The sequence below is a fragment of the Anser cygnoides genome, chromosome 5 (genome assembly GCF_040182565.1).
Source record: "Anser cygnoides isolate HZ-2024a breed goose chromosome 5, Taihu_goose_T2T_genome, whole genome shotgun sequence".
Taxonomy (NCBI): domain Eukaryota; kingdom Metazoa; phylum Chordata; class Aves; order Anseriformes; family Anatidae; genus Anser; species Anser cygnoides.
In genome coordinates, this window is record NC_089877.1 from 53,910,717 (window position 1) to 53,937,926 (window position 27,210).

Consider the following 27,210-nt stretch of genomic DNA (forward strand, 5'->3'; position numbering starts at 1 on the left):
TGCTGCCTAGAGTCTCTTGGGATGGGAGGGAACTGGATAGGGGAGGCACCCAGAGGAGCCTTTGTCTTCCAGGAGAAGGCAATGCCTTCACAGCCGGCATGGCACGGGGTCTGGAGCACAGCAGGCTCGCAGTTTCGCCCCTACACCTCACGTTCAGACTCACCCGCATTTCCAAGGAGGAGCACAGCTAATGTCAGTGCCAGGAGGGAAGTGGGGAAAATAACCACGATCCTGCACGTCGGGAACATCATCCCAGCCCCTGCAGGAAACCCGCAGGAGCTCAGCTTGGGATTCAATGCCAATCCTTGCAATTATGCCAGAGCCTCGTGTTTTCTGGGCGATGGCTGGCCTGATCTATCTGTAGCCTCTGGGGGAACGAATGCAGATAAGAAAGCATATGATGTTGCCCTTTATTGCCGGAGACAGGTATGCAGAGTATGAATCGGGATATTTTGTTGCCCTTCAGGCTCATTTATCCAGCCACAGCCAGCTCCTGGTTGCCGCCTTTACCATAGCAGTTTCGGAGCGCTGTGCTCGCTGTGTACAGCACAGTCACTGTGAGACCGCTGTGATCCTGCCAGCATCTCAGTAGGATCATTTTAAAGCTTCTCCGTCTTGCTGCCCATGCTGCTTTGGGCTGCACTGCAGGGCACCTGATGACATTGCTTGTAATTAATCATTAGCTGTCTGTCTTGTGGTAATGTCTGGAGGCCACCAGGTGACACTGAAGCCGGATGGGGGCCCTGGGCTCCATTTTACTGCCTGTGAGCTGCTTTGTGCCATAGATTCACAGCCCCTCAGCTGCAGTTATTGTGAGCTCAGAAAGCTGAAGATAAAATGACATAAAGAGGTCAAAACTAAGAGGCTCAGAAAGCTTCCTATAATGCCCTCCCTTCTCACATAAGACCTCTATATGAAATGTTTTTCTGACAGGTCAAAGCTATTTGTCATCCACTGCGGTGAGCAGCTCTAGAACCGTCCCTGGCAGGAGGTTGCTCACTGCATTCGGGACACTTTTGCTCCCTCTCAGGGCCGATGACACACATGAGCTCTGCTCTGAGTTCCTCTGATGGCTTTGCACCCTCACAGCAAAGCATCCTTTGGTCCTCCTGCTTCCCCAGGCAGGCACAGGTCCCCAGGGCTCCTGGGGGTAGGCCAGTGCTGGGCAGCAGGACACCCCAGGGCCACAAGGGCTGGCACTCTGTCCTCTTCCCTTGCCACAACCCCAAAGTGACATCTGCATTAATGACAAAAAAGGGAACAGCACCTTTCCCTGGCACTGAGGCTGACTGGCACAGAAGAGCTGAGTATCGAGATCTCTTATCCTTCAAAATATGGTCATCATGTGCAAAATACAGTTATCCTGTGCAAAGTGTGGTCATCATGTGCGAACGGCCTGCTAGTGATGCTCCATGGCACATCTTGTTGCGGGACGCTGCCTTTGTGCTGCTGTCTGCATGAAGCCTCGAACAACAGAGCCTTGGCAGGAGCCCTTAAGTGCTACTATAAAGCAAATAAATAATCAATCATTATTACTTTTATGTATCTGTGAGCCTTCTCTAATAGGTCCTGATACTATTACGGTGCTGAGGACATGCTGAAATTAAATAATACCGCATTCAGCTGGCATCTATTCCCTTGGAAACACAGGTAAAAATGCATTTAAGAGCTCTCCAGTGACAATGAATATTCATTAATACGACACAGATGTACGCTTTATTTGAAAATAAGGACACTAATTAAAGAGCTATTAAGGTTAAAGAGCAACAAAGGAAATTCAGCTACTGGAAGGCTTGTTCTGGGATCAGGCTGTAACCCATCCATGCAGGACAGGCACATAAGGCTGGAGATTTGGGGGATTATTTTACACAGGTTTTGTAGCCTGAGCAAGTGATGGGTATGAGGAGGGCTCCGCCTGCCCTCCCCAGGCTCTCTAATCTGTAAAATTCCCGTTGAATTCGGGGTGCAGTCTTCCACTACGTTGCGGTGCCACTTCCCGTGTCCTCCCTCGCTTGTTGCTCCAGCGAGGGACAGGCACTACATAGCATGGCGTCCCGTCCCGTCCCGCTTCCTTCCCACACGCTCAGCACCTCGGCGGCGCTGCTGCTTCTTTACACGCGTGTCACAAATGGCAGCGCTGAGCTGGGTGCGTGCTGCCGCTCTGATCCTTTCCCTCACGACCCACCACCAACACCGTGTTTCTGCCTGGGTCGGCCGGGTTTGGTGGCGGAGGGCTTTTTTTTCCCGTTCTTCTTTTTCCCTTCAGTCACACTTGCCGCTTCCACCCCACAGGGTGCTGAGGAGCGGCTGCTGCCACCAGCAGCCCCGGGGGAGCCCTCCCTGAGGCGCTGGCCGTTACCAGGAGCCCCACGGGGGCTCCCCTCGGACCGCAGCGGGACCGGTGCCGCTCCCCGCTCCCCCCGACCCCTTTTACCTCACGAACCCCCCTTTCCCCTCTCCCCACCCTCAGCGGCGACCCCACCCCAGGGCCGGGCCCCTCGGCAGGTGCCTGCGGCCGCCTCCACCCCGGCCCTTCCCGCCCCGTCCCGCCCCTCAGCGGCGCTCGCCTCAGCGGCGGCGGCCGGCGGGCGCCCGGCCCCGCTCCTCATGGCGGCGGCGGGCGGGACGCGGCGGGGCGCCCGGCTGAGCGCGGCGGCGCTGCTGGCCCTGGTGGCCCTGCTGTCCCTGCTGGCGCTGCCGGCCCTGAGGGCCGGGCACGGCGGCGAGGGGCGTGCGGGCTCCCCGCGGCTGCCGCCGGGCTTGCTGGAGGAGCTGCGGCAGCGGCAGCGGGACCTGCGGCGCCTGGCGGCGGGCGGCGGAGCGGAGCGGGGGGCGGCGGCGGCGGCGGGCTGGGCTGCGCGGACCTGAGGGGGGCGACGGGCGGCGGCGTGCTGGGCTCGGGCTTCACCAAGGTGGTGGAGCGGGCGGCGCTGGCGGGCGGCGGCGGCGCCGTGGCCCTCAAGTCGGTGCACGGCGGCGGGCGGGAGGTGCGGCAGTGCGAGCAGCGCTACGGGGCGCCCGCCGGCTGCCGCCGCCTGGCCGCCTACAAGCTGCTGAAGGAGGTGGCGCTGCTGCAGCGCCTCAGGCACCCCGGCATCGTGCAGGTACGGCGGGGGGACCCCGCTCCTCTCCCCCGCCGCTGCTCTCCCCCGCCGCTCCTCACCTCCGTCTCCCTCTCCCCAGCTGCGCGGTCAGTGCTACGACAGCGGCGGCGATCCCGGGGCCGGGGTCACGGCCGTGCTGGAGCTGGGAGCCCCCCTGGAGATGATCCAGCTGCTGCAGACCCCCTGGGAGGAGAGGTTCAAGGTAAGGGGACGGAGCACCGGGGGTGGCAGCCGCTTCGCGGACCTCAGGCTGGGTGCACGTGAAAAGCCCTGGCGAAGGGGGTTGTCACGCTGGCGCTCCGTTTGCTCCGGCAGATTGGCTTGAATCTCACCCGGGGCTTTGCCGTTCCCTCTCTCCAAAGCAGCGCTAAAAGAGCTACGTGGGGGGAAGCAGCCTCAGCTCGGGGACGTGTGTACCACCGGGCGTTACGCCGTGTTTCTGGCTTTCCCCCCGCGCCGTGCCACTGCACGGAGCGGCTCTCCCAGCCGGACCCATCGGCAGAGCCTCTGTAGCTCAGGGAAGGCGTCGTGCGACGTGTCTGTCGCTTTCGGCACGCTGTCTGTCGCGGGCAGCGAGCTGGGCAGCCCGTCCCACCCCGCGCGTGACGCTTCTGCGCGTGGCCCCTCAGGTACCGCTGCGCGACGAAGGCCGCTCAAGCGCTTCCCTCGCGCTGTGGGCGGCAGGGTGGCATCCCGCTGGTGAGGTGTGCCTTGTCTCCCAAGCGCCGCGTGGGGACTCTTAAGCTCCCCAGGAGCACGAATGAGTTGTGACACGGCGCTTGCTTTGGTTATGGCTTGCGTTACAGTTCGCCTCCAGGTCTCTGTCGGGGGCTCGCGACTACTCGTTAGCTTCCCGGGAGGAAAGAGCGTCAAGTGGAAGCACGGGTACCTTAACGTCAATAAGAAGTACTCTGGGCAAAATAAAGACGCAATAAGACTCCCAAAACAAAATCTCTGCCTGCTTGTGGTCCACAATGTTGAGAAGGAGCCTTGCCATCCGAACTAGAGGGGGAGTGTGGTATTCACGCTTGCTGAGCTGTGGGATGTGAAGCTGAGTTTCTCAGGCTTGCTTCGCTAACCAAGTTCAAGTAGCATCAGAGCTCCCAGAGTTGTTTCTCTAGACCTCTGGAGCTCCAACTTTTGCTTACAAACTATTTTGTACTGGCTTCTTCTTAGCTCTCTCAGCACCACATCTCCTCAAATGCGCCAGTCTCCTGTAGAGCTAGAAACCCTTGGTACTGGATTAGCCGGTGGTGAGGTTTGGTGAGGTGACATTAAGACTTTAATAATCTTTGGAGTGATGAAGACACTAAAACCGAATGTAGACCGGCACTGTCTAGTCCTGTTTCCTAATTAGGGCGTCTGAAAGGATGGGATTTCCCCTCTAACGAGCCACATCAGATAGCAGAGATTCTGTGAATGGTTCCAAGCACACAAACCCTTGTGCCTGCATAGATCGCTATCTGAGGCAGCGAGAGGTGGTGTGGGTCTGCCTGGCACACCTAGCTGATGATACAGTTAATCTGATGCTAGGGCTCCGATACGGAACCGAAAACGCTGCAGCTACTTAACCAAACTGCTGGTTCAGTACGAACGCGCTTTTCTAGCTCTGGTTTGTCCAACAATTGTTCACCACGCTTTATGCTGGATCAGGTATTGTCTGAGCTTTCCCTGCTGCCAGAAAGTTGACATAAAGGCAAAAAGCTGGCAATAAATGTATCGCATGCTTTGGCTGATTCTTCAGAAGCATGATTGTGTGCCCAAATTCATGCTGCTGAGCGATGCAGCAACGCATGAATCTGGTATTAATGACCATGGAGCCTCAGTCTGTATGGAGCAGCATGGGGGAAGGGAGGGGAACGTATTAATTCTATGCCAGAGTGGGAAAAAAACCTTCTGATTTCAGCTCGCAAATCAATACAGCTCCTGAAACATGAAGGCTGCTATTGTTTTCCTCACAGCTTTCTCCTCTAGTTCCTCTAACTGCAAATGTCTCTTTTTGCATATACACGTTTTTAAAAAATGCTGCTAAACTACTTACCACAGTCAAATCCCATGGCAATGTTGATAATAAATTTTGTAGCATACATATAATTACCTTTTAAGTACTATATGCCTTGTTGCCTTTAATTTCATTGAATGCCCTTCCCTTTGTTCTACTTCCAATTTAATAGCTGTTTTTCATCTGTTTTTCCCATGCATATTCATCTTCTCTTTCTCAGATATGCCTGGGCCTTGTGAAACTGCTGTTTTACTTGGCACATTCCCCCCTGGGTTCAATAGTCCTCTTGGACTTCCAGCCGAGGCAGTTTGTTATGGTGGATGGAAACCTAAAAGTGACAGACATGGATGATGCCAGCACCGAGGAGCTGTCGTGCAAGGAGGACAATGACTGCACACTCGACTTCCCTGCAAAAAGCTTCCCTCTCAAGTGCTCTTCAGCTGGGAAGTGCGAAGGAATAAATGAGAAGAAGAACCTTTTCAATGCATATCGGTATGTGCAGTTAGACGGGGGAAAAGCGGCGGGTTTGAGCTCCGTCAGTAGCCGCGTAGCCTCTGTTGTCTCACGCTTCTTCGCTGCATGCCTCCCCCTCAGCTCTGCCAAAGGGTAGTTAAGGATCGCTTTGAAGCAAGTTTATTTTCCTTATAAGGCAGGAAAATAGTTGTGTTGTTTGGGGAGGATGCAGGCATCTTGCTGCTGCTGCTCCTTTTCCCCAGCGCCCCCTAGGAACTTGCCCCAGAGGTTGCACCTGGGAATTTACCGTTTGCCAAACCAGAAAACCCTGGCATCTGAAATTCGGGGGCTACATGCGCTGGAAGTGGTGGCAGTGCAGGTTATCTGCCACAGCACTCCAGCTTTGACCCGCTGCTGTTGGGAACAGGCTCAGGCGTTTACCCTGAGCTCCGAGTCTCTCTACAAAACTGTGGGCAGCAGTGGCGTGGCACTAACGCAGGGAATGGGCAGCAGCTGAGTGCCACAGCACATCCTAACAGCCTCTGGCTCATCGGATCCTGGCTTTGCTTGAGCCTGGGCAAATGGCTTCGTGCAGTGCTTGGCTGCACGCTGTGCCGTAAAGACCAGGCCTTCAGAGCAACTCACGAGAATGGTCTGAGAGATGCCAATGAAGTGTTCAAACATTACTTAATAACCAGAGCAGACTTACTGGTTGCCTGTGGGTAATCAAGTCACAGGAAAACACAGACAACTTAATCACGAGGGAAGTTAAGCTGCTGTTTTCTAATCAGTCTGTGGGATTTTGCAGGTATTTTTTCACCTATCTTCTGCCACACTCTGCACCACCAGCTTTGCAGCCCTTTTTGAGTGATATTCTCAACGCAACAGGTACCAGCTAACATTCATAAACTAAGGCTTCTCTGTGAGAAGACTCTCAGTGGCATTTCATGGAGTTACTTGTCCCTGTCATCTTTTTCTTTAAATGCAGGTGACTTACGATATGGAATAAATGAAACCGTGACAGCTTTTGAGAAGGTTTTACATCTGTACAAGTCCGGGCTCTATCTACAGAAAAGACCTCTTCTTTTAAAAGGTACGTGAATTTGAATACTTTCCCTAACATAATTACTGGGGGAACAAGGAACTTGGTAACAGGTCCAATTCTGATCTCTCATACATTCAGGCACTCTTATAGTCACTGGGAGTAGAATTAAGGACCAAAAGTATCTTTTTTTCCCCCTTGTTTAAGCAGTCTTTTGTCATTTCTTCATGGGAGCTATGCATGATTGCATTGTTTTGCAAAGCAAACGCAGTGCAGACAATCTGGCATACATATGAACATATGTTTGCACTACTTCTAAATACCCTTCATAATGTGCATCAGCCTGTGCTGTAAGCGAATATATTTGGGATAGCTTCGGCAGCTAGAACAGAGCAGTAAGCTGAGTCTCTCATGTCTTTCTTCAGGGTCAGTTTCCCAGGCTGACAGCAATCTTCCCGTTTCACTCGGTGGCTTCTGCCCGATGAGCACCCTTTGTTATGGGAGCACAGAGCGGGGAGGTCACAGCACTGGGATCAGTGTGGCAGGGGAGCTTGGTGCCCCCTGAGTTTATTTTATTTTTAAAGACCTGTCCTACTAGTTGGTTTGTGCGTGGGTAAATGAACTTTTATCAGGTGCATTCCTCTGAAAAAGGCCCGTTTGCTGGTAGAGATGGGGCTAATCATTCTTCCCACTGGGAGCCTTCAAAGGTCCAGCGGTTACTGCAGCTTACATCTTCCCGAGTGTTCACTGGAGGTGATGGAGAAGTGATGGTGGCTTGAGGATGGAAGTCTCTTAATGCATGGAAAAACTTGAATTTGCAGTTATAAACAAAGATATCCAGTCATTTACACTTAAGGACCAGCAGCTTTAAGAGGAAACGCCAGAATTTTCCAGTGGTGACTATTCATTAGCTTAGCAAGTGCCCTAGTAGCCATGTGCCAAAGTGACCACTGTCCTAGAGGTGCGGGGAGGGACTCCTAATCAACAGCAGCCATAACATCGCCTGCTCAGGCTTATCGAGTCTTTTGTATCCTGCTGGAACAGCATCTAGCCTCCCTTTCACCCCCAGGGGTTCCCAAATCTCCCCCTGCAGTTGGCAGCACGGTGATGAGCTGCTTCTGTTGTAGGGGCCGCGGCACAGGAGAGGTCACTGTGATGGTGGCTTCACCGGGGACCTGCTAGGAAGGCTGGTCTGCACAGCAGCCTCCCCTCTGCCCAGCCCTTGCTGCCGACCCCATCCCTTCACCCTGCCTTGGCTCTCTGTAGGGGCTCCTCTGTAGTATTTCTGGGGTAGCTGCTGTCCTGTGCTCGATGGCAGAGTGATCACAGAACTGGGTTCCTTTCAATTTTGCAGCTCTGCCCGGTCCATCTAAGCAGGTCGGTTCAATCTGTCACCATCACTTCTCCTTTAAGAGTTCCACCAAAGTGCAGGATGCTAAGTTCACTTTGTAACTAGTCTCTGAAAGTGCGCCTGGAGTTTCCCTACGTGCCGTCTTTCTGTTCCCAGAGTACATCTCCCTAAAGGGCTTCCGGACGGTGGAAGCAGAAGACTACAAGTGCTGGCCCTCCTACAGCCACCTGGGCTGCCTGCTGTCCGTTCACAGCCCTGAGGAAGCCGCTGCAATTTGTAACTCCCAGTCGCAGTGTCAAAGCTTCATTGTCACCCAGCAGAGGACGTGGACAGGTGAGCTCGGACGCAGGTCTGGGGACAGGGGCTTGAAGTTACCTTGCCACGTGGTGCCCCGGTGCCCTTGGTCACCTGTAGGGATAACACCTTCGCTGTGCCGTGTGTCTGCGGGGGCATATGAAAAAAGAGGGATTATGTTCTCCGTCTGCGGACTCTTCCCTCTGCAGTTTTTGCACAGGACAGCTATGTGCTGTTAGACAGTTACTTACTGCACGCAGAGATGGCTTCGTTTTGGTGTTAGGCTGAACAGCTCCTGCGGTACGCGTAGTTTGCAAAGAGCTGCCGGGCTTTTTGAGATGAAAGAAGCTGTGCAAAAGTGGGTGGTTGCTATTGTTATAATTAAAAGAATCATGGCTTACAAGTTGTTATCCCCTTTATCAAAACTAAATCCCCAAACCAATGGATTTCCAAAATGTCCCTGTAATTAGCTCTGATTATAGCCTTTTATAGCGACCATGTTTTTAGAATTATTATAAATTGCCTCATTTAGCTGACACTTCAATCGCGGGCTAAATTGTTACTCATAAAGTACGACACTCAATGAGTGTTTCCAGTGGTGGTGCAGAAGAATGATGTCTTGTTGGCTCACATGGCATTTTTTTAAAGCAACAATACCAAAAAACGCCGCTCTTGGATGGCATCGTGTGCGATTGGCACAGGGCTAGCGGCTGACACCAGAGCGCTGCACTGGTATGAGGTAAATCTCCTGGGGCCAGCTCCAGGCTCCCGGTGGGCTGTGTGAGTGCTGCCCAACGTGTCTGGCTGCCCAGTGGGGTGGACGTTTGCAGCTGTGCTTGGGGACACAGAAGGAGCTTCAGGTCCTGCTGACGGCGCGACACGAACGGCACAGGGTGGGAGACCCCATCTGCAGTGCCTGGCTCGGGTGCTGGTCCCTGCCGTCCAGGGCTGTGCCTGCAGCTTGGGGATTTTTTCCTTCCTCGTGTTCTTACAGCAAACCTCTGTACCCAACGATGACAAAAGTATGTGGCAGGCCTCCGAAATGCCGAGTGCCTAACTTTTCTGCTGGGATTTGTGAGGGCTGGGGGAACATGCTAGTCCTTAGTGCAACTCCATAAAGGAACACAGGACATCAAAGCTTCTTGGGCTTGATGTTGCATTTCTCGTGCACACTTGTTGAGCTCAGTGAGCAGCTGGGAGTGCAAAATACATCTATAGCAGGGCAGAATGACTGTGGAGAAAGGTTTATGTTCCTGTGTCTTTTGGAGTAAATAGCGTGGGTCAAGGTGAATCTACCTCCTTTGTTAAACTTGTGTTTTTATTTCCTTTCCAGGACGCACACTCGCCTCATTTCAGAGTAGCCCGACTGATTTAATACCGGATGCTAATGCTGTAGTCTATATTAAACGATCAGCTTCCTCAGGGAAAAGACTGTAAAGACAATGAGATCGCATAAAATGATCCTGGGAGGAACAAACCATTGGGGAGAATTTAATCTACTGCAAAGAATGACATATTTTATTTTGCTTTGGGATGTGATCTCCCTGCCAGCTCCGATTGAGTCAAATGCTGCTGTCTCCTTGATCAAAGCTCCAATTCCTCATTGCAGAATGCTCCTTCCCCACAGCCCCGCTAGCTTGTTTAGCTGTTCCCACACTGCTGTTCCGCATAAACGCTCTCAGTTTTAGTCAAATGTCGCCAGACTCTGCAATACCTAGCCTTACTGCTTCAGTAACCAGCTTGGCAGCCAAGAAATAAAAATAACTGCAAGGGACCCGGCTGGAGTAAGCCGAGTGAGTTCAGCAGGCTCCAAAAAACCTACGAACAACGTACCCTGGGGAATGCAGCGGCTCCTTCCACAGCTGCCAACAAGGATTTCACACCACTGCACATGTAAGGGGCCAGGCTTCAGCCACGGGGCTGAGGTTGCAGGGTTGGTATCTGTAACCAGAGGTTGATGCTGGGGGTGGTTTTCCAGGGAGGGTCTTGATTCAGTTCCTTTGGGGGCAGAGGAGGGAGGCAGTGGGGAGGTCAACTCTGGAATCCAACGCCAGGAGGCTTGGATGCAGGACTTGTGATTTGTGATGCCAGCTCCCATGTATCAACCTTGAAGGTTTTTCTCTGTTACTTTCCATGAAAGAGCGAGACATTCAAATTATTTATGTATAAAGTGTTACTCTGTATGGCAAGGAATTACTATGTTTATTCTAAGCAAGCTGTGAACAGTTCTTTTTTTCATTGCCTATGTTTCAATGCAACCGAAAGCAAAATGCAAGTGTTCCCCACCTTCAGCCTGCCCAGCATCGTTGCCCACTCCTGAGGACAACATGTGAGCGTGCTCAGCAGTGCGTGAACGTGCCCAAGCCCCTTGGATGCTCAGGTCTTGGAGGACACTGGCTGCGCTTGCAGGTCTGGAAAAGAAGGTCCGGTCTCAGGAGCCTCCTGCGTCTGCCCTTCGTTACAAATTGGGGTGCAGCCTCTGAAGCATAGGTAGGGATTAGTACAATTTCAGGCTGTGAGAGACGGCTACATAACTTGCTGCTGTCAGGAGCGTCAGCAAGCCGTGACCTTTTATTTTCTAGTGGATTTGGGAAAAGCCCAACTCTCTGCTGAGCTCATCCTGCTGCATGGGCAGGTTCATAGCCACAGGCAGGAGAGCTGCACTGCAATATCCGTGGGATGCGGAGCTGAATTTTCCTCCTAGCCCCCTGGAAAAGGCTGCTCTCAGGACACCGATTGGTGTCTGAGCTCCTGCCTGGCATCATGCTGTTTTTTTCATGAGCTGCTCCTGGGATTCCTAACGCAGGTGCTCACCTTTAAGCTCGTTAGTACTCTATTAACGCGAAGCAATGCCATTGCGTGGGGGCTTTCTCATGGAAGCGTAACCCCTGCTGCTTAACACTGAGGCTCAGGGGCTCTGATAGCGATATCAATTAATGAGAGTTCCTATTAGCACAACAAGAAGGCTCTTCTTGCTGTGGTTGCCACATTGCTGCAGGCTTTGTGAAGGCAAGGCTTTGAAAATGGACAGCCACAGACAGTTCTCTCTATTACAGTGGGTCCTGTGGAAAGGTCCTGCCAGGGGTTCTCTATTGTTTCACATTGAGCTCGCCAAGCAGGGCTTCAGGCATCTGCTTTGGGGTTGCTTTGTGTTAGCTAGAGGTAATGAGAGTTTATTCCATATCTCTCAACCTCAGGAGATACGAATCAGATGTACGTTCCCCAAAGCGAGGGCAAGTGCCAGCCCGGAGTCTTTTCAGCGAGGAAGAAACAGGACGGGAACGCTCAGAAGTTGTAGTGATTCCAGGCTGTGTTAGGAAGGTCCTCCTGGCTTCAAAATCTCTCCTGGCAAAAGCGCAGGTTCTGGGAATGCCATGAACTCTAGTCATGCAGCGTTCCTTTCATGTAACAGCTTTTTCCACGGAGGTTTGATTCTACGATTCCCTGCAAATCAGAGTCAGGTCCGGCCCGCCAGCAGATGGTGCAGGGCACGGCAGGGTGCTTTGTGTAAAAGTGGGTTCCAGCATCAGACCCGCAGTTCTCAGAGCCTGGGGGCAGGCACAATACCGTCCTGTCGTGAACGTTTTGAGCACAGGGTGCTTAACAATAAACTGTTAATAACAAGGGAACCGGGCTTAGAAGACGCTGCAAATCTGCTGTTAGAGGTGTGTGTGCCATTTCTCCCGGTACCCGCTGTGCAGCTCCCTGCAGCCCCAGCTGCTGGTGGGCAGTCAGCTAGGCCTGGGCAGCCACCCTGCTGCGGCTGGACGGGGCCTGGCGAGAGCTGGGTGAGGCACGGGGGGGGGAAGCTGTGTTAGCACCCGCTGCATCCACGGCTACAGCCTGACGCACATTGGAGGAAGCCCAGTCAGCGAAGAAGTGTCTCCCAACCTGACTTTCCCCAGCTTCTTGCTGTTACCACCTGCTCAGAAACCTTTCCAGCGGCTGTGCCACTCTCAGTGCGTGTAAAATCCGTCCTCCTTTAGCCCTCTGCAGGCAGTCTGTGGCCCTGGAGCTCCGGGCAGATCGTGAACATCTTTTGTGCCAGCTCTGAGTGGGGCACCGAGGCTGCCGACAGCCCCAAGGTGAGCCTGCAGGAAGAAGCATCTTCTGTACGGCTCTTGTGCACATGCGGCTGTTTTGTAGTGAGCTATCTCTATGCCTCATCTCACCCAGCCAGTCTTCATTCATTCTAGCCTTTTATTAAATTATAACTGCCTCGAGCAGCTCCTGGCCTCCCGTTCCAGTGAAAACCTCAGTGAACGCCTGAAAACTCCTTCGGTAACTACGGTACGCGCAAAACTCCGATACAAACATTTGTTGCCCTTAAAACTTCCAGTTGCTGGAGTCAATTTGTCTCTGCTATTGCTGATCAGTATTTCAGCCACCAGTGTGGGATACGTAACAGAGGAAAGTGCTTGGAAGGAAACAGCAGGGGATCCACTGCAATGGAAACCATGTGTGGTGGAGGAATAATATTTACCTAAATGTGTCTATCACATCTTCTCAAAAGATACTGCTATTAGGAGAAAATGGGTATGAAAATGTTGCCTCCGTAGATGAAAGTTAGGAATATATTTTTTTTAAAGAACACATACTTTAATACTCCTAATTAATTCCACACTGTAATAACAGAGATAAAGCCACATCCATAAAGGGTAATACCACCATGTACTCCAAAGATATAAACCGCAGTTTAATAAATAGCAACAGCTGCCGCATGACTCATACGAAGTGTGTTTGCACACCCGTTTACATGGCTGCTGACTTCATGATGGAGCGAGGGGGACGGAGACGAAGAAAAGCAACTCCTGGTGCCTCAGCCAGGCTGCGGGTAACAACCAAAGCAATACCTGCTGCACTTGGCACGCTGCGCGAGCTTCAGCGAAGTTCTAACCAGCCCTCCAACAGCTGAGGGTGCTGGCCTTGCCGTCACTAATCGTTCTCAGCTGAAGGCGGAACGCAGCAGGTACTGCAGCAATCGAGCTGGGTGCGCCAGGGTGGGCGATAGCTGCAGGGGATGAGTGCCAAGCGCCGCTGCTTGGAACCCGGCTCCCGGCTCTGCGTGAGGGCTTCAGGCTCATGCTCCGGGGCTGTTTGCCCCTCTGCACGGCTGGCTGGCCAACCCAGAGCAAAAGTGTGGGCTCACCTACTTCTTTCCCCTAGCAGACCCCCCCCCCCCCCCCACATTCATGCATGTCCCCCCGGCCTCCAAACCTCGCAGCCGAGCCGTGAGTGGCAGTGTGGCCGCAGAGCCCTTATTTCATCTGCTCTTGGGGTGGAAATATTGTGGCAGAACACACATCTGAAAGGTGCACCCACGAGATCAGCCTGCTTCTGATTTGTAGCCTGCCTTCCCATTGACCGCTGATGGCTTCTAGATTAGGAAGCGTTAAACAATGCAGCAATAACCCGCTGTACGCAACCGGGGTTAAACCTACACATTAAAAGCACGGTGCTTAGCTACACTGCATTATTGACACCGTACATCACACCTTCCCAGACTAGGCTTAAGAAAAGGACAAATCCCTACGTTACGTTACGTTTACAAGCATTTGTCCTTGAGCCTCATCAAAATCAATGGAATTTTCTCTTGGACTTGTTGGATGAAATCCGTTGCCCTGCTCACAGCACTGGAAATGTAAGATCCATCCTCAAAATGAAGTGAACCGTCAGCCACTCTCAAAGCTACAAAATAAGCAACCAAATTTCCACACTCTTGTATCTGTAAGTTATGTTTCCCACATAAAGTCTTTGGCAAGCAAATTGTTTTTCTCTGCTGGGGAAAAACCCTGCTGCAAATTCCCTCAGTGCTTCAGACGACAGATCAGAGGGCTCAGGCTTAGATTAAAAGCTTGATAATGAAACCTGGGGACACGAGTTAGTCATCACATTGGGTAGCCAGAGAGGCGTTTTATGAGTGTCTTGGGGATACTTGGGCGCAAAGGAAATTTTCGAAGAGCTCAGATGGAAAATGCCAAGAAACACTTCAGATAACTGGCTGCTCTGTTCCGCTCGGTGCGGTTCCTCGCCCGTTTGGAGAGGGAGCAACGAGCTCCCACTCTTAATTAATCTTGCCCCTTTTTGTTTCTTCTGATTCTTTAAACACATGAGAATCAATTCACCTTCCTTTCCAGTGAATCTAATGCCATGGTTTGACTTTTCACGGGTTGGGTATTTCACTTGTCTAGCAAAACTATTTTTACGTGCCTGTGATCATTAGCACTACCTCCGAAACAAAGCCGTTGCGCCAGACTGAATTCCCTCCTACTCTAGAGCAGCAAACTCCAAAGTTTTCCTGGCACTGCTAAAGACCAGTTGAAGATGTGCTCTGGAAATAAAGCACGGCCTAACCGCAGTTGGCGTGTTTGTTCACTTGCTGTATGGCAACAACGATAAAAAGCCTCCTCTGAGACCCTTGTAAACAGCAAAGGGTTCTTTGCTCCACCCAGGCAACTTTACAGAGAAGCTGCTTCCAGCACAGAACGACTGACCTGCCAGTGCTTTTCAAAAAAAAAAAACAAGAAGGAAAAAAAAAAGAGCAGTGTTTAAGAACTACATGTCATCAAATAGTTTTTATTTTATTTTAAGTGGGTTCTTCAGCTCTGAAAGAAATCAGTGATGTGTAACTCCAACAGTGCTGCCCCCATCTTGCTCAGATAACACCAGAGCGTAAGGACCAGTCTCCCAGCCTCACCTTCTTTGTTGTCCCACCGACAGAGGCTGTCACTCAGCGCTAACGGCAGAGCCCACAGGACCTTGCCAGGCGACGTGCGAGGGACAGGGAGGACGGTCTGCAAAGCCTCACCGCGACGGAGCCTGCAGGATGTCACCACGGCTGTCAGGGGAGCTGCCACCCATGGGCAGGGGAGACGGAGTCGGCGTGAATTCGGCTTGGGGGCTGGAGGCACCATGGGGAGGCAGCTGGCCTCCCCTCCAGCTCCCACAGAGGCATTTTGACACCTCGTGGCCTGCAGCAGCCCCGTCCTAGCGCTGCATCTGAGGGCGACTTGCTAAGAAGCGCACTGGCCAACGCGCACTGCTCTGTTTTAAGTAGGATTATAAAGGATTTTTCGTTTCAAGGCAGTGTAGCAAAACAGTGTTAGTCCTGCCAGCCTGTAGATGAGCTACCTTAGGAGCGGGGCGTTGTTCCCATGCCAGGAACCAAATCAAAGTTCCACCTGCACCCTTAGAAGTGCAGCTTTACCTCGCCTGACCTCCCCATCCTACGGAGGACCCTGGACTCGAGAGGATCGGCTTTTGCATGTTCATGCACAGGAAAAGAATAGGGAGAACAAACAAAACACTCCACCCTCTTCCACTTATTTAAGATCAGAAAGAGAGTGTAGGCTAAGCCTGGAGGACTGGATTTATGGATTCAGAAGAACCTAGTTATTAAAATGTTATGAAAGTTTTCCTCTCCTTTAAATGCATAAATATGCAGATGAAAGGAGCCATGTGATCTGGCCACTGGCCATGCTGCTGCAGGCTCAGCCTAATTATCAGCAGCCAGCTCTGCCGCTTTTTAAGTGGTGAACATGATTAAAGATGCAAAGACAATTGAAGAGAGTTAGATTGGTTCTTACAGGGCCTGCTTCTATTTTATAACCACATGGCAGCTTGGCCTTGAGACTGAATCTGTCCTTACAAGCTGAGGGAGAAAAGTTCTGCTGATCAGACGGTTTCTTTTCAACCACAAGCTCCACGTGCTCTTGAATTCATCATTTTCATAGCAAGACGTCTGCCAAGGCAAGCTGCTTTCCTTCCCCGATCTGAGAAAATCAGAGCTCAGACAGGGAGCACGGGAGGCAGGGGCAGCCCCGCCAGGTGAGAGGGGAATCGCAGCTCCAGAGGTGTGCTCTCAATGTGCAGATCCTCCCGGCCAGAGAGGTGCTAACTTGTGAAGGCACTGTGAAAACAGGCCTTCGGGAGCTTCCCCTTTCCTCTGGAACTGGAAAAATCATGGAGAAAGCCAGATGGTCTCACGCGTTTGGGAGAGAACCGCAGTCCCGTGGGCAAAACAAAGAGCTGGGATTCCTTCCCCCAGCACTGCCATTTTTTTTTTATTTTTTTAATTCTAGTTTGGTTTCATAGCTGCTGCAAAGCCAAGTAATCTGGCAGCATCCGCCCTTTTGTGATCTGTATTCGCAGGGGGACGGAGCCTGGCGCTGCCGGGTGACAGACCTGTCAAGTCTCACGCATCGAGTGTGACTCTCGCCCTGCTGGGTGCTCCTGTGCCTCCCCAGGGCCTCTGCCCTGCCCCGGGGCTCTGCCCAGGAGCCGCTGCCGAGCTGCACCATGCCCGGGGGCTGAGAAGTGGCAGCTTTCTGAGCACATTAGACTGTTGTTTCATGGCTTTCCTGAAAGATTTGGCTGGTTTTTAGCTCCACCCCTGCGCACAGCAGAGCTGCCCCATGTGGGAGTGCGTCCGTGTCTGTGCACAGCCCCAGCCTGCTCCGGGACCAGCCGGAGGCACCCGAGATGCGCGCACCCCTGGGACACGCTCAGCAGCCCCACTCCGCCTCGACCTGCTGAGGCTGGTGCCCACACACGGCAGAGGGGTGCCCGGGCGCTGGTCACCACCACCTCCAGGAGGCCGCCCGTAAGCTGTCCAGGTAGCTGCACGAGCTGGGAGGAGGCACCCTGCTGCCACCCATTTAAGAAATCCCATTGAACAGGAGCCGTCGCCCTCTAGACACAGCCTAGGACACACCGTGTCTCAGCGTGACCCTGACACCATGCAAATGTGCTGGGAGATTGAGGTGCTATCAGCCAGGGTCCCGTCCTGGTGGGTGGCCACCGCAGAGGCAGCCACCTCGGCTCGCTTTGCAATCAGCAGGGGCAATCTGTTTGACCTCTGTTGGATATCTGCTCCTGCATGGACGCATTGCATCCTCAGAGTGCTTATTGATTAGAGAAGCTGCTCAGGGATAGACATGTGAAATGAATCCTACTCTAGGGGTCTTGTGTCAATACCCAGCCATGCAGGCCGAGAGATACGGCGTGTGCGCTCTGGTTGCTGCTGAAATCGTGACTCTGTTCCTCTGCCGGGCCGAGGGCTTCGTGGCAGGAGCCAGCCTGTCTCCTCCCCTCTTGATTTACAAGCCAGATACTCATGGAGCCACTTTGTCCTTTGGGAAGGAGCAGTGCAGGCACAGATGTGGCTCTGTCCTCCCAAGATTAAGGCCTTCTCCAGTTTCTTGCTGATTTAACCACCTCCCAGAGCAGAAATTGATGGGAGACAAAGATGGAAAATAAGCCTGATTGTTATGTCTCATACCTGGGCAGCCCCTACAGCCCCCTGCCCTGCTATGCCTGCTTTGGGCCTTTAGCCTTCTCATGTCACATCATATTTGTCAAGAAATAAACCAGTGAAAGAAATGCAGCCTCTCTCTGCCAAAGCTATGCCTTAGGAAGCCCCACTATAATTTTGTGTTCCCCTCAAATGTTTCCTGTTTAAATGGCGAGACTGTAGCACTGCTGTAGCACCACTCCTGAATAACCAAGGGTCCCTGAAGAACTATTTTATGATTACAGGTTTGCTAGGGTTGAGATTTGCATTTCCCCCATTACGCTCACTCCGCACTGCTTCCCAGATCGTGTTCTCTCTTTTAAGAATAAAGTAGTGCTGGGCACAAACTGCTCATTAAAACCTATTTCAAGTCACCATCTCTTTCACCGTTTGACAAAACAAACATGTCTTATCCTGGAGATTATTCTACTGCAAAAAGATAAGCAAAACGGGCCAGATATCAATGCTAATTACCCTATAAAGGACATTCCATACTGATCCAATATATACAGTCAGGCTTACGGACGTCTGTTTTTTTCTGAAGCATTAATAATGCAAAAGCAAGCTGCTCTTTCTAGTCTCAGCCAGATGCCTCTGTATTATGAGCCCATTCTCACTAATATATTCCCTGGTAGAGGAAAAGAGGATTAATCACACGCAGAGAATGGCAGGAATATACATATTTTAATAATTCTCTGTTTTCCGTTCTTGGCATTTGTTTGCTTTTGAAGACAGGCCGGTCCTCTCCCTAGGGATGGGAAGGGGCTGCCTGGCAGCCGGCATGTTCCCGCTCGCTGCTGGCTCAGGGCTTGCTCCCGAGGTGCCACATTCAGGGCACTGGGGCTGCTGAGAGCCTCCCCCCCCCAGCAGCTCCCCTGAAGTCAGACGTTACCAGTAGACTTGCATTTCGACACCACTATCACAATAGTTTATATTCCAGCCATATAACTGAGTTCCTCTTGGGCTAGCATCTGTAAAACGGACTGGTTCACAGGCTGGGAAAAATGTATGTGCTTACATTTAAAGTGCAGTTCCTGTAGTAAACACCTCCATTTTTATCAGCAAAGCGCAGGACAGAAATAAAATAATTCAGTCAGAGAGTGAGAACCATCAGGAGCGCCTGACCCTGGCTTTGCCAAGCCAAAGCAGCCTCTCGCCGCTGCCAGGAGGGGTTTGTGATCTCTGCACCTGCACCACGAGTGACTGATAGCCAGTTTCACCCACTAAAATTGCAGAAAACTTGCCGAGCAAAGGAATGAAAATACGTACATGGGATTAGCAAGAAAAGCATGGTTGGAGACATGCCCGAGGAGGGGGAGGCTGCTGAGGAAGTAGGGGCAAGGGGGCAGTGATGGGGAGAGGAAGGAAGGGGGCCAGAGCTGAGCCCCGCACTGCTCTAGGGGCTGCTTGTCCCGTTGTGCTCGATTTAAGCAAATGCAAATCCATGTTCCTGGAAAAGTTTCCCCACCGCTTCCCTTGCACCAGCACCAAGAGCTGCACTGCTTCACAGGCAGAGAGATCTACGGGCAGCCAAAAGCTAACCTGAAAGATGTTTTAAGTCAGATGAGATCCCCGATGTGGATCCAGTGGCAGCGTGAACATGGTCAGGAGCCCAGGGCAGCAGTGAGAGCGTGGCTGAGGACCAGGGAGCTGCACAGAAAATGCTTTTCCGTCAGTCACCTGCAGACTTGGGCTGACTCACATTCACTAAAAAGCTGGGCTCTGGCTTTCCAGCCAGCAGCTGGGTCCTTGACTGACATTTCTGCATTTATAACTGCTTATAAATTGTATTCAATGGAACCTGAACACAAATGCATGTGCAAGCTCTCTTCTACAAGGGATTTCAAGAAATACCTCAAATTTTAGCATACTGCCTCATCATGATGCACAGACTGTGGTGTCTGTCCCGCTCTGTGGTGGGGCAGCAGAGCCTGCTGTGCCAGCTTGGTTTCCCGAAGCGCCTCACCACACGGGCAGATAAGCTTCAGTGCCAGCAACCAGGCAGGCAGGAGGGACTGGGAAAGCACCCCAGATGAAGCACCCAGCTAGGTATGCCTAACTTGTGTAGCCACAGCTTGTGCTCTGCAGGTGACTACTGTTAAAGTCTCAGCCTCACAAACCCCAAATAGTTAGATACGAGACTGCACAAAGGGATTCTGCAGACACACTGATCTGTAGTTTAAAGCACGGTGAGGAAGGCCAGGGTGATGGAAGTGCTAAATATTTTTCATGACCCCAGCTGTAAGGGGTTATGTGTGTCTTTTGTGTGATCACTCAGGGCCTGGTTACTGATAACAGCAATCTGCTCACCCACAGTGAAAGCAGAGGCAGGGATAACTCTTCCCTTCCTTCCCCCGCTGTGCAGAGCACGCAGGATGGGGCAGCAGCGTGTGCTCCCTCTGCATGTTCAGCGGTGCCCTTGCACAGCTCTGCTGTCTGCTGAGCACTTACAGTGAGAGCACCAAAGCAGTATTTTTATGACCCAGACTATAACTCTCATATCTTTCCTGAGTGAAGGCTGGCATTTTGGTTTCCTATCTATAACTGAGTTGGGTGGCTTGTGTTTAGAGTGAATGCTTGTAGCCCTTTAAGATTAGGCAGGCTGGTGGTCAGCAGAGGGATGTTTTCTGGGTCAGTCCCTGAACGATGGGTGGCACAGACCCATTCCCACGTGCCCTGCAAATGTCAGTGTCCAGTCAGTGCGGACGGCTACAGCTCCCCGGGAACGGGCATGCTCAAAGTCACTCACAATGGATTTAATTTCCTTGCAAGACATTTACAATTTGGTCGGTGTCACACACAGTAAATTTTAAAGGGATAAATGCATGATGGATATAAATCATTTTGATCATCCAGCCTTATACCGGAGATGAATTTTTCCCTCATCTGAGTCAGTAGAAGAGAATCTGCAGCACTGACTCAAGCCAACAGCTAAACATTGTGAAGAAATTATTCAGAAGTTAAAATAGGCAGAACTCCAAGTCCTTTCAGTATTTTCTAGAAAACAAAAGAAAAACAAAAAGACAACTATATCACTGGATGGTGCCAGGACTGCTGTAGACCAGTACTGATGTACCAGTTAAGGCCTAGCTGGTGTCAGAGCCACGGAATGGCTGGGGTTGGCAGGGACCTCTGGGGGCCACCTGGTCCGAGCTCTGCTCAAGCAGGGACACCCAGAGCAGGGTTCCCAGGACCACATCCAGGCGGCTTTTGGAGATCTCCAAGGAAATCACTTACCAGATCACTGGTAAGCGAGCAGCACCTCAAAAAAGCTGTAAAACAGGAAACAGAGCTCTGTGCAAGTGAGAGAAATGGGTGTTGGCAATGCACATAGCACAAAACGGCATTGGGGTTTGGGAAGAACTTGCCTCGTGTGCCAGCACGCTGGCTCTCAGCAAACAACCTCTCCACATTTTATAGCCCGCCTCGCAGTAATGGCACCAAATTTCCCTTCAGCAGCACTGAAAACTACTTCACCGTTTCCTTCGTGTTAACAAAGGACAAATTTTAGGACAGCTTCCAGGAATACGGGCTGGAATTTCCCATCCCTCCTTCTGGCAGGCCGCGGGCTCACCTCGCCTCGTGCCCGGCCGGAGCCCCCCACGCAGAGCTGGATGGAGCCGACAGGCTCCGCGCTCTGGGGCTACATCTGCACAGCGAAAGGAGCGCTCAACTGAGCTGAAGCCAGTTTAATTAAACTGATACACATCTCGCTAATGTAAACACACAACAAGAAAAAAATAGTAAGCCTGCTTTAAATCCGCAGCAGCACAGCGAATGGGTGGCGAGCGGAAGGTTGAGGCGAGAAGGTTGAGCTGGCTGGGGCCTCACCTCGCCTCGCCTCTGACCGAGAGGTGGTGAAGCAGGCTGCGGCCTAGCGTTGGCAGAAGGCAAGGCAGCGAAAAGACAGACTTGTAATGATTATTTGTTGTAAAACTGGCAAAAATTATGAATTTGATTCTCATTTTAGCATGGGACTAGGAAGTTACAGAGCAAAGGGGGTGGCGTGGCAGGGACTGCTGTCTTAGACCTGTCCTGGGCCAGCCAGGATCTCAATAGCTTCTCGCCTCTTCCCCAGGTGCTTGTCAAGGTGCGTATTTCAGACATCTGAGGCCCCTCCATGTAGCTTGCATCAGGCCGTGGAGACTCCAGTGGAAAGTGTGTACCCAGAAATAGAAAGAGGACACTGGCAGGCCTTCTCCAGCACTGTCTGGGTGAGGCGCTGTGGGAAGCAACCACATCTTCTTCCTCAGAGACCATCTGCTGTGCTCCCCAGACAGTCTCCTCATGCCAAATGCACCATATGGAAGTTTGATTCATCGGCCGGGCATGCCAGAGACCAGGAGAGGCCGCAGGAGTGGCTTGCCTGCGAGTGCAGGGGAGGACAGAAGAGTACGTACACGTGGTGTGCCACTGGTGTGGAAGCTGGAGGAGCATGCAGGATGGGTTGAGTCGGTTCAGTTTACAGGTTTGCATGCAGTTCATCAAAGTGAGCTAACTGATAGCACTCAGTACTTCTTCAGGTACTGAAGCTGTGCTCACCCAGGGTTTGCTGGCTCCTGCAGGCCACCTCCATGGAGGTGCAGCTCCGGAGGAGGAAGGGGATGGCTCTCGGTGCCCAACAGCTCCTTCCACCTGCTGCTCAGGACACTGTGGGCATGGTTAATTGCCAGGCCATGTATTGAGGCCTGAGGTGGAACTATGATGTGCATCCCTCAGGATAAGCCTCATGCCATCCAGCAGACATGTGGTGCTTCCTATTCTCATTTTCAATCCAGATTCAGCCAGATACAGCTGCCACATTGGTATCAGCCTGTGACACACCAACATGGAAATCCAGAATCAGAAATGAATAGTTGTATAATCCAGCCAAGGAGAAACAAGGGGAATTTGGGGCACTTTCTTTCATTGCCAGAGGGAGTGAAATGCTAAGAACTGAAAATTTGCAAGTTCAGCTAATCCTGCCTGGTCTGTCCAGATAGAAAAACTGAGGTCTAAAGAATGTGTCAGCCACCTACCAATACCTATCCAGCTTGTAGCAGAGCTAAATATAACACACTAAATGCCTGAGGATATTTTTGCTGGTGCTTTGCAGGCAGAGTATAAAAAGGGCTTATTAACATTGGCACAGAGCAGTGCTCGTGGTGGCTACCTGATTCTTGGTCTTGTGCTTTAATCATTAATTTAGATTTTATCCCCATTGCAGGTGGGTTATTCAGCGAACCCTGACATTGTTGTAAATTAACACCTGAACATCTACTGTTGTAACGGGTTATAAAAGAGAAGCCTCATACCTTACTCTGCAATAAGATACAGAGACAAGGAAACGCACTGGGGAGCTCGTATGCTTACTTAAAGTCTAAGCACATCACAGGAGTCACACAATTAAGTGATTTCACTCTTTCCACCTTCCATTTAGCAGTCAATGAAAGTTCTCCCTCCAGGAAAAAAAGGGAGATGAGGGGGGAGTGCTAGGCCCACTGTTTTGCCTGTGGTGCCAAAAAGAAATACATCATGATTTATATGTTAATGAGCAATTCTCGTTAGGCAATGCATTCTGCAAGGTGTTGCAACGGGGTACTGTGAGGTTGATCCGTCAGAGGAAATTAATTCATCATCAAAGCGAGACAGGGAGCTCCCTGGTGAGAGCTGTAAATAGGGCATTCGGAGAGCGACTGAGTGCTGGGTGGCATGTCCCCCGTTAGCGCTCCCACTGACAGTCGCGCCACCGCCTGCTCTCAGCTCCAGCTCCAGCTCACGCACATTATTTATAGCGCGTTTCGCATTCCTGGTCGGTATCCAGTCGATGTTGGCTTCAATTAGAATAAATGCTTATTGATTGAGAGGAGATGGGCTGGCTGATTAGCTCCTTGGGAAGCGGTGCACGCTTGGCAGAGGGCAGGCTGGGCTCCTCACAGAGGCAGGAGTGCGTGGGGCTCTGAAAATTTGTCATGGAGGAGAAATCTTCTAGATTAAATCAATTCACTGAAGAGTCCATCTAATACAGATAAATGGTTAACTTCATTAGGGAATTAATGATATGCCTGATAAAAATCCCAGCGGGAGTCCTATTGACTTCGGATCCAGCCCAATATTTGCCTCGAAGCAGTGGTTCCCAACCTTTGTGTAGGCCACCGAAGGACACGTGCACATAACCACGCGGTGAGACACAGAGCAGACACACTACACCTGTGCTTGAGCTACCGATGGAAACATGGAGATGGGAAGCAAGCGTCTTTCAGCTAAAATAGAAATGCCTACAAAAAAACCAAAAAGTATCTTTATTTACATTAACCAAGACTAGTTTTAGATAGTAGGGGTAAGAGCCTTAGCTGGAGAAGTGCTCCAGGAGCATGAAGTTGCAGCACATTTTCCCTTGCCCCGTCCCACATGCGTTATCACAAACACAGCCAGATCGAGCCGCTGCGATTGACTTTGCTGCATGTTTGGGCGTCTGAGGCATTGAACTCGCTAACAGCCTCATGCTATGTATGACACCCACCGCTGATCTGATTACTTGATTACTGATCTGTTCCCTTGCCTTGAATAATAGCGGCGACTTGCCGGCGCTTATCCCAATCGCTTACCCATGATTAAATTATTAGGGTCTTCCCGGGTGTCTGCCACCGTTCCCGGCCCTCGGGGGCGCCTCCCCAGGGGACACACCACCCCCGGGCAAACCCCAGCACTCGGGGGCTCTCTGCCACGGGTGGGCGGGGAGGCGGGGAGGGAAGGCTGTGCCCTTCTGCGGGGAGCGCGTGGGGAAAGCGCTCTGCCTGCTGCAGCGGGCCCCTCCTGTGGCCGTGCCGGGCCGGTGCAGGCAGGGCTGCGAGGCAGGCACAGGCAGGGAGAGCAGGCAGGGAGCGAGGGCAGGGCTCCCGGGGGGCACCGGTCTGGTCCCAAAGCTGTGCAGGGCAGTGGGGGCTGCGGGTGAGGGAGGGATCTGGGGGAGCTGCGGAGCCTCTTCGCTTGGGGGTGAAGAGGGGTGGGGGTAGAGAGGAGCGGTATGCTTTTAAGCGTGCTTATTTTTACTTCCTTTCATTTTTCCATTTTTATTTGAAGAGTGCGGGTCCCTTCGGGCTCGGTCTGTGCCTAGGATGCTGCCGTGACTTGTGAGCTAAGGCAGGGATGCTGTGGTGGAGGAGGGGAGGGCTGCAAACCCCCTTCCTCTCCCATCCCCATCCCCAGTGCAGCACGACCTTGCCACGGACGAAAAGCAAGCGCTCGGTGTGACTCAAGAAGGAAGACTTCAGCGTGAGGCTCGAAGACTGATGAATCCACAGGAACAGCAGTTCTGTAAATGATTAATGAGTGCCTTTATTATTCATGCCTGTGTCAGGTGCTGCCAGGGGAAGTCCCAGTGCAATCTGCCACGCTGCCGCCGCCACGTGCAGGTGCTCTGCGGGATGCAGCTTTGCTTTGCCAAATGCCAGCTGTAACATCAGTGGCAGAAAAGCGCTGCTGAGACACCGCCGTCTTTTTATGGGTGTTTATTTTTTGCTGTTTGCCATTAGTGGATGGATTTCAGGGTTTATATAGAGTCAGGATAGTCGATGTTGGTGGATTGTGTTGTGGGTCATGCAGCACGTTGCACAGGATGATAGACTACAGGATGATAATGGTCTTTCCTAGCGGTTAAAATCTAACAGAGGTTTCATCTAGCATTCTGCTTGTGGCCAGCAGCAAGGATGGAAATTCATTTGGAGTCCACACACAGATGAGCAGCAGTCAAACCGTTTGATCTGGACTTTCCCCAAATCCCACAGTTTTCACATCTGGCCTAAGCCTCTGGAGACGAGCCTGCGATGCTGTCCCCAGGAGGGATGTTCACGGCTGACCTTGGTGACTCCAGTGCCCTGCAGCCAGCGCTCTAATTACCCACATCATTATCGCAGCCTGCCCTGCTGCAAGTGTTATTGAGGAGTACAGGGATTCGCTAGGAACACTCATTCCGATGTAGGACAATGTAATTATTATTGCCATCAGAGAAGGGAATGACTAATAAGGACCTTCAGAGAGTGTTTCATTCATCCTTCACTCCATGGCTTCAAAGACAACTTTAAAAGGCATAATTAAATAGCTTGAGTGCTAAAACTGCCTGGGTGCTTTTAGTTAATTTCTTTCCAATATCAAGACATAAAGTGGACAATAATTTCCCAGCAGGCCGACATCTCCACCCTTAATGAGCTAATGGAGCAGACATCTGTCTCCTCTCACGTTTTGCTCTTGCCGTGCGTCCCTACCTGTTGTTCACTTTTTTTTTTTTTTTTTTTAACCCAGAACAGGCGACTGCTCCATTTTCATCCCGTTCCAGCGTCTCTTTGCAGAACATCTCCCACCCACACATCACAGTGCTGCTATTCTGATGACCATCCGCATGAAAGACTAGCAGAAGACTTGAATGAGCTGACGTGTTTCTTGCTCAGCACCAGCCTTTTCACCCCTGTGGTGAAAACGCTAGCTCCATCAGCCCGCACCAAGGGGTTTTCCTGGCTCCTGCTGCTGTGCTGGTGGATGCCGTGGAGCGGCTTCTCCTGCTCTCACCTTACGGCTTGCAGCATCCCTACCACTGTGAAAGGGGGAACGAATGGTCACAGCACTGCAGCTCCTCCCTGCCCCTTTTAGCAAATTTGTCCTTGTGGGAGACTGTGTCAATGTGCCAATGCCAATTTTTTATAACCAGACAAAAACCTAAGCTAGAGCCATGCCACTAACTCTCGGTGAATTCAGTGCTTTATAGAATTAATTTTAAAATATTCTGCTTTGTTACTGTTAAAGCAACTCTATATGCTTTAGGTTCTCTCTTCAGTAAAGTGCCTAAAAATGAGTTATACCTCTTAAATAATTTTGAAAGAGTAAAAAAATAATGTTTAATTATACCAACAAATGCTTTTCTGACCTTTTTGAATTGAAGTCAACTTCCAGAAATAACAAAGCAGGTGGCTGGAACTTACACCTGCGTACATTGAGTGAGGTTGTTAAAATTAATGGAGGAATACCAATGTAAAGGAGGGATAATGAATTTGATTAGTTTTATTACTTCCTCCAGTGCTACTGAGAGACATCAACCCATTTGCAGGAGATGCTGTAAGACACTTTCAGGCGCATCAGAACTCAGCAAATGGGCAAGCCTAATGAGCTTCTTAAATGATTAACTACACATCCTCCTTCCCACGCTGGAGACCAATTAGTGAAGGCAGACATTTTCGTGGGGCAGTCAGATCGAGGCCAGACATTTTGAGCTGAGGCGTAACACCGACCTTTCTGCTCAAGGTGGTGGACAGGTGAACTGTGCTGGTGCAAGCTGGTGTGCCCCCAGCTCTTACCTCGCGCCACGCCACACGTTACCAGTCCCATTTTAAGGCAGGTAGCCGCTGAGACTGTTGCTCCCCATCATCATGCACGGCCCAGCAGAGCCGGCAGCAGGGGAGGACAGAGGAGCTGCAGGGGTAACCCCGTCCGAGGAGCCGGGGCAGCAGCATCAGCCAGAGCATCAGAGGAGGATGGAGAGCAGGGCCTGATCCTGCAGACACAGATGATGGCAGAGGCTCGTCAAGGATCTGGCTTTGTGCTATAGGCACATTGAAAATTGCCTTGGTAAACAACATTCCCAGAGGGGATCCTTCGGAGTAGGTCAGAAGAAAATCTCAGTTCTATGCAAAACAACAATGC

General features: G+C 51.6%; 1 protein-coding gene across 1 annotated transcript; it reads left to right on the plus strand.

Moving 5' to 3' along the window:
• Positions 1-2,559: 2,559 nt before the first annotated feature.
• LOC106036078 (extracellular tyrosine-protein kinase PKDCC-like) lies at positions 2,560-12,440 on the plus strand. Its single transcript, XM_066998333.1, is given in 8 exon segments — positions 2,560-2,829; positions 2,832-3,104; positions 3,184-3,306; positions 5,327-5,598; positions 6,368-6,447; positions 6,548-6,652; positions 8,109-8,285; positions 9,580-12,440. Coding segments are annotated over 8 exon segments (1,356 nt in total). The 5' UTR covers positions 2,560-2,607; the 3' UTR covers positions 9,684-12,440.
• Positions 12,441-27,210: the final 14,770 nt, after the last annotated feature.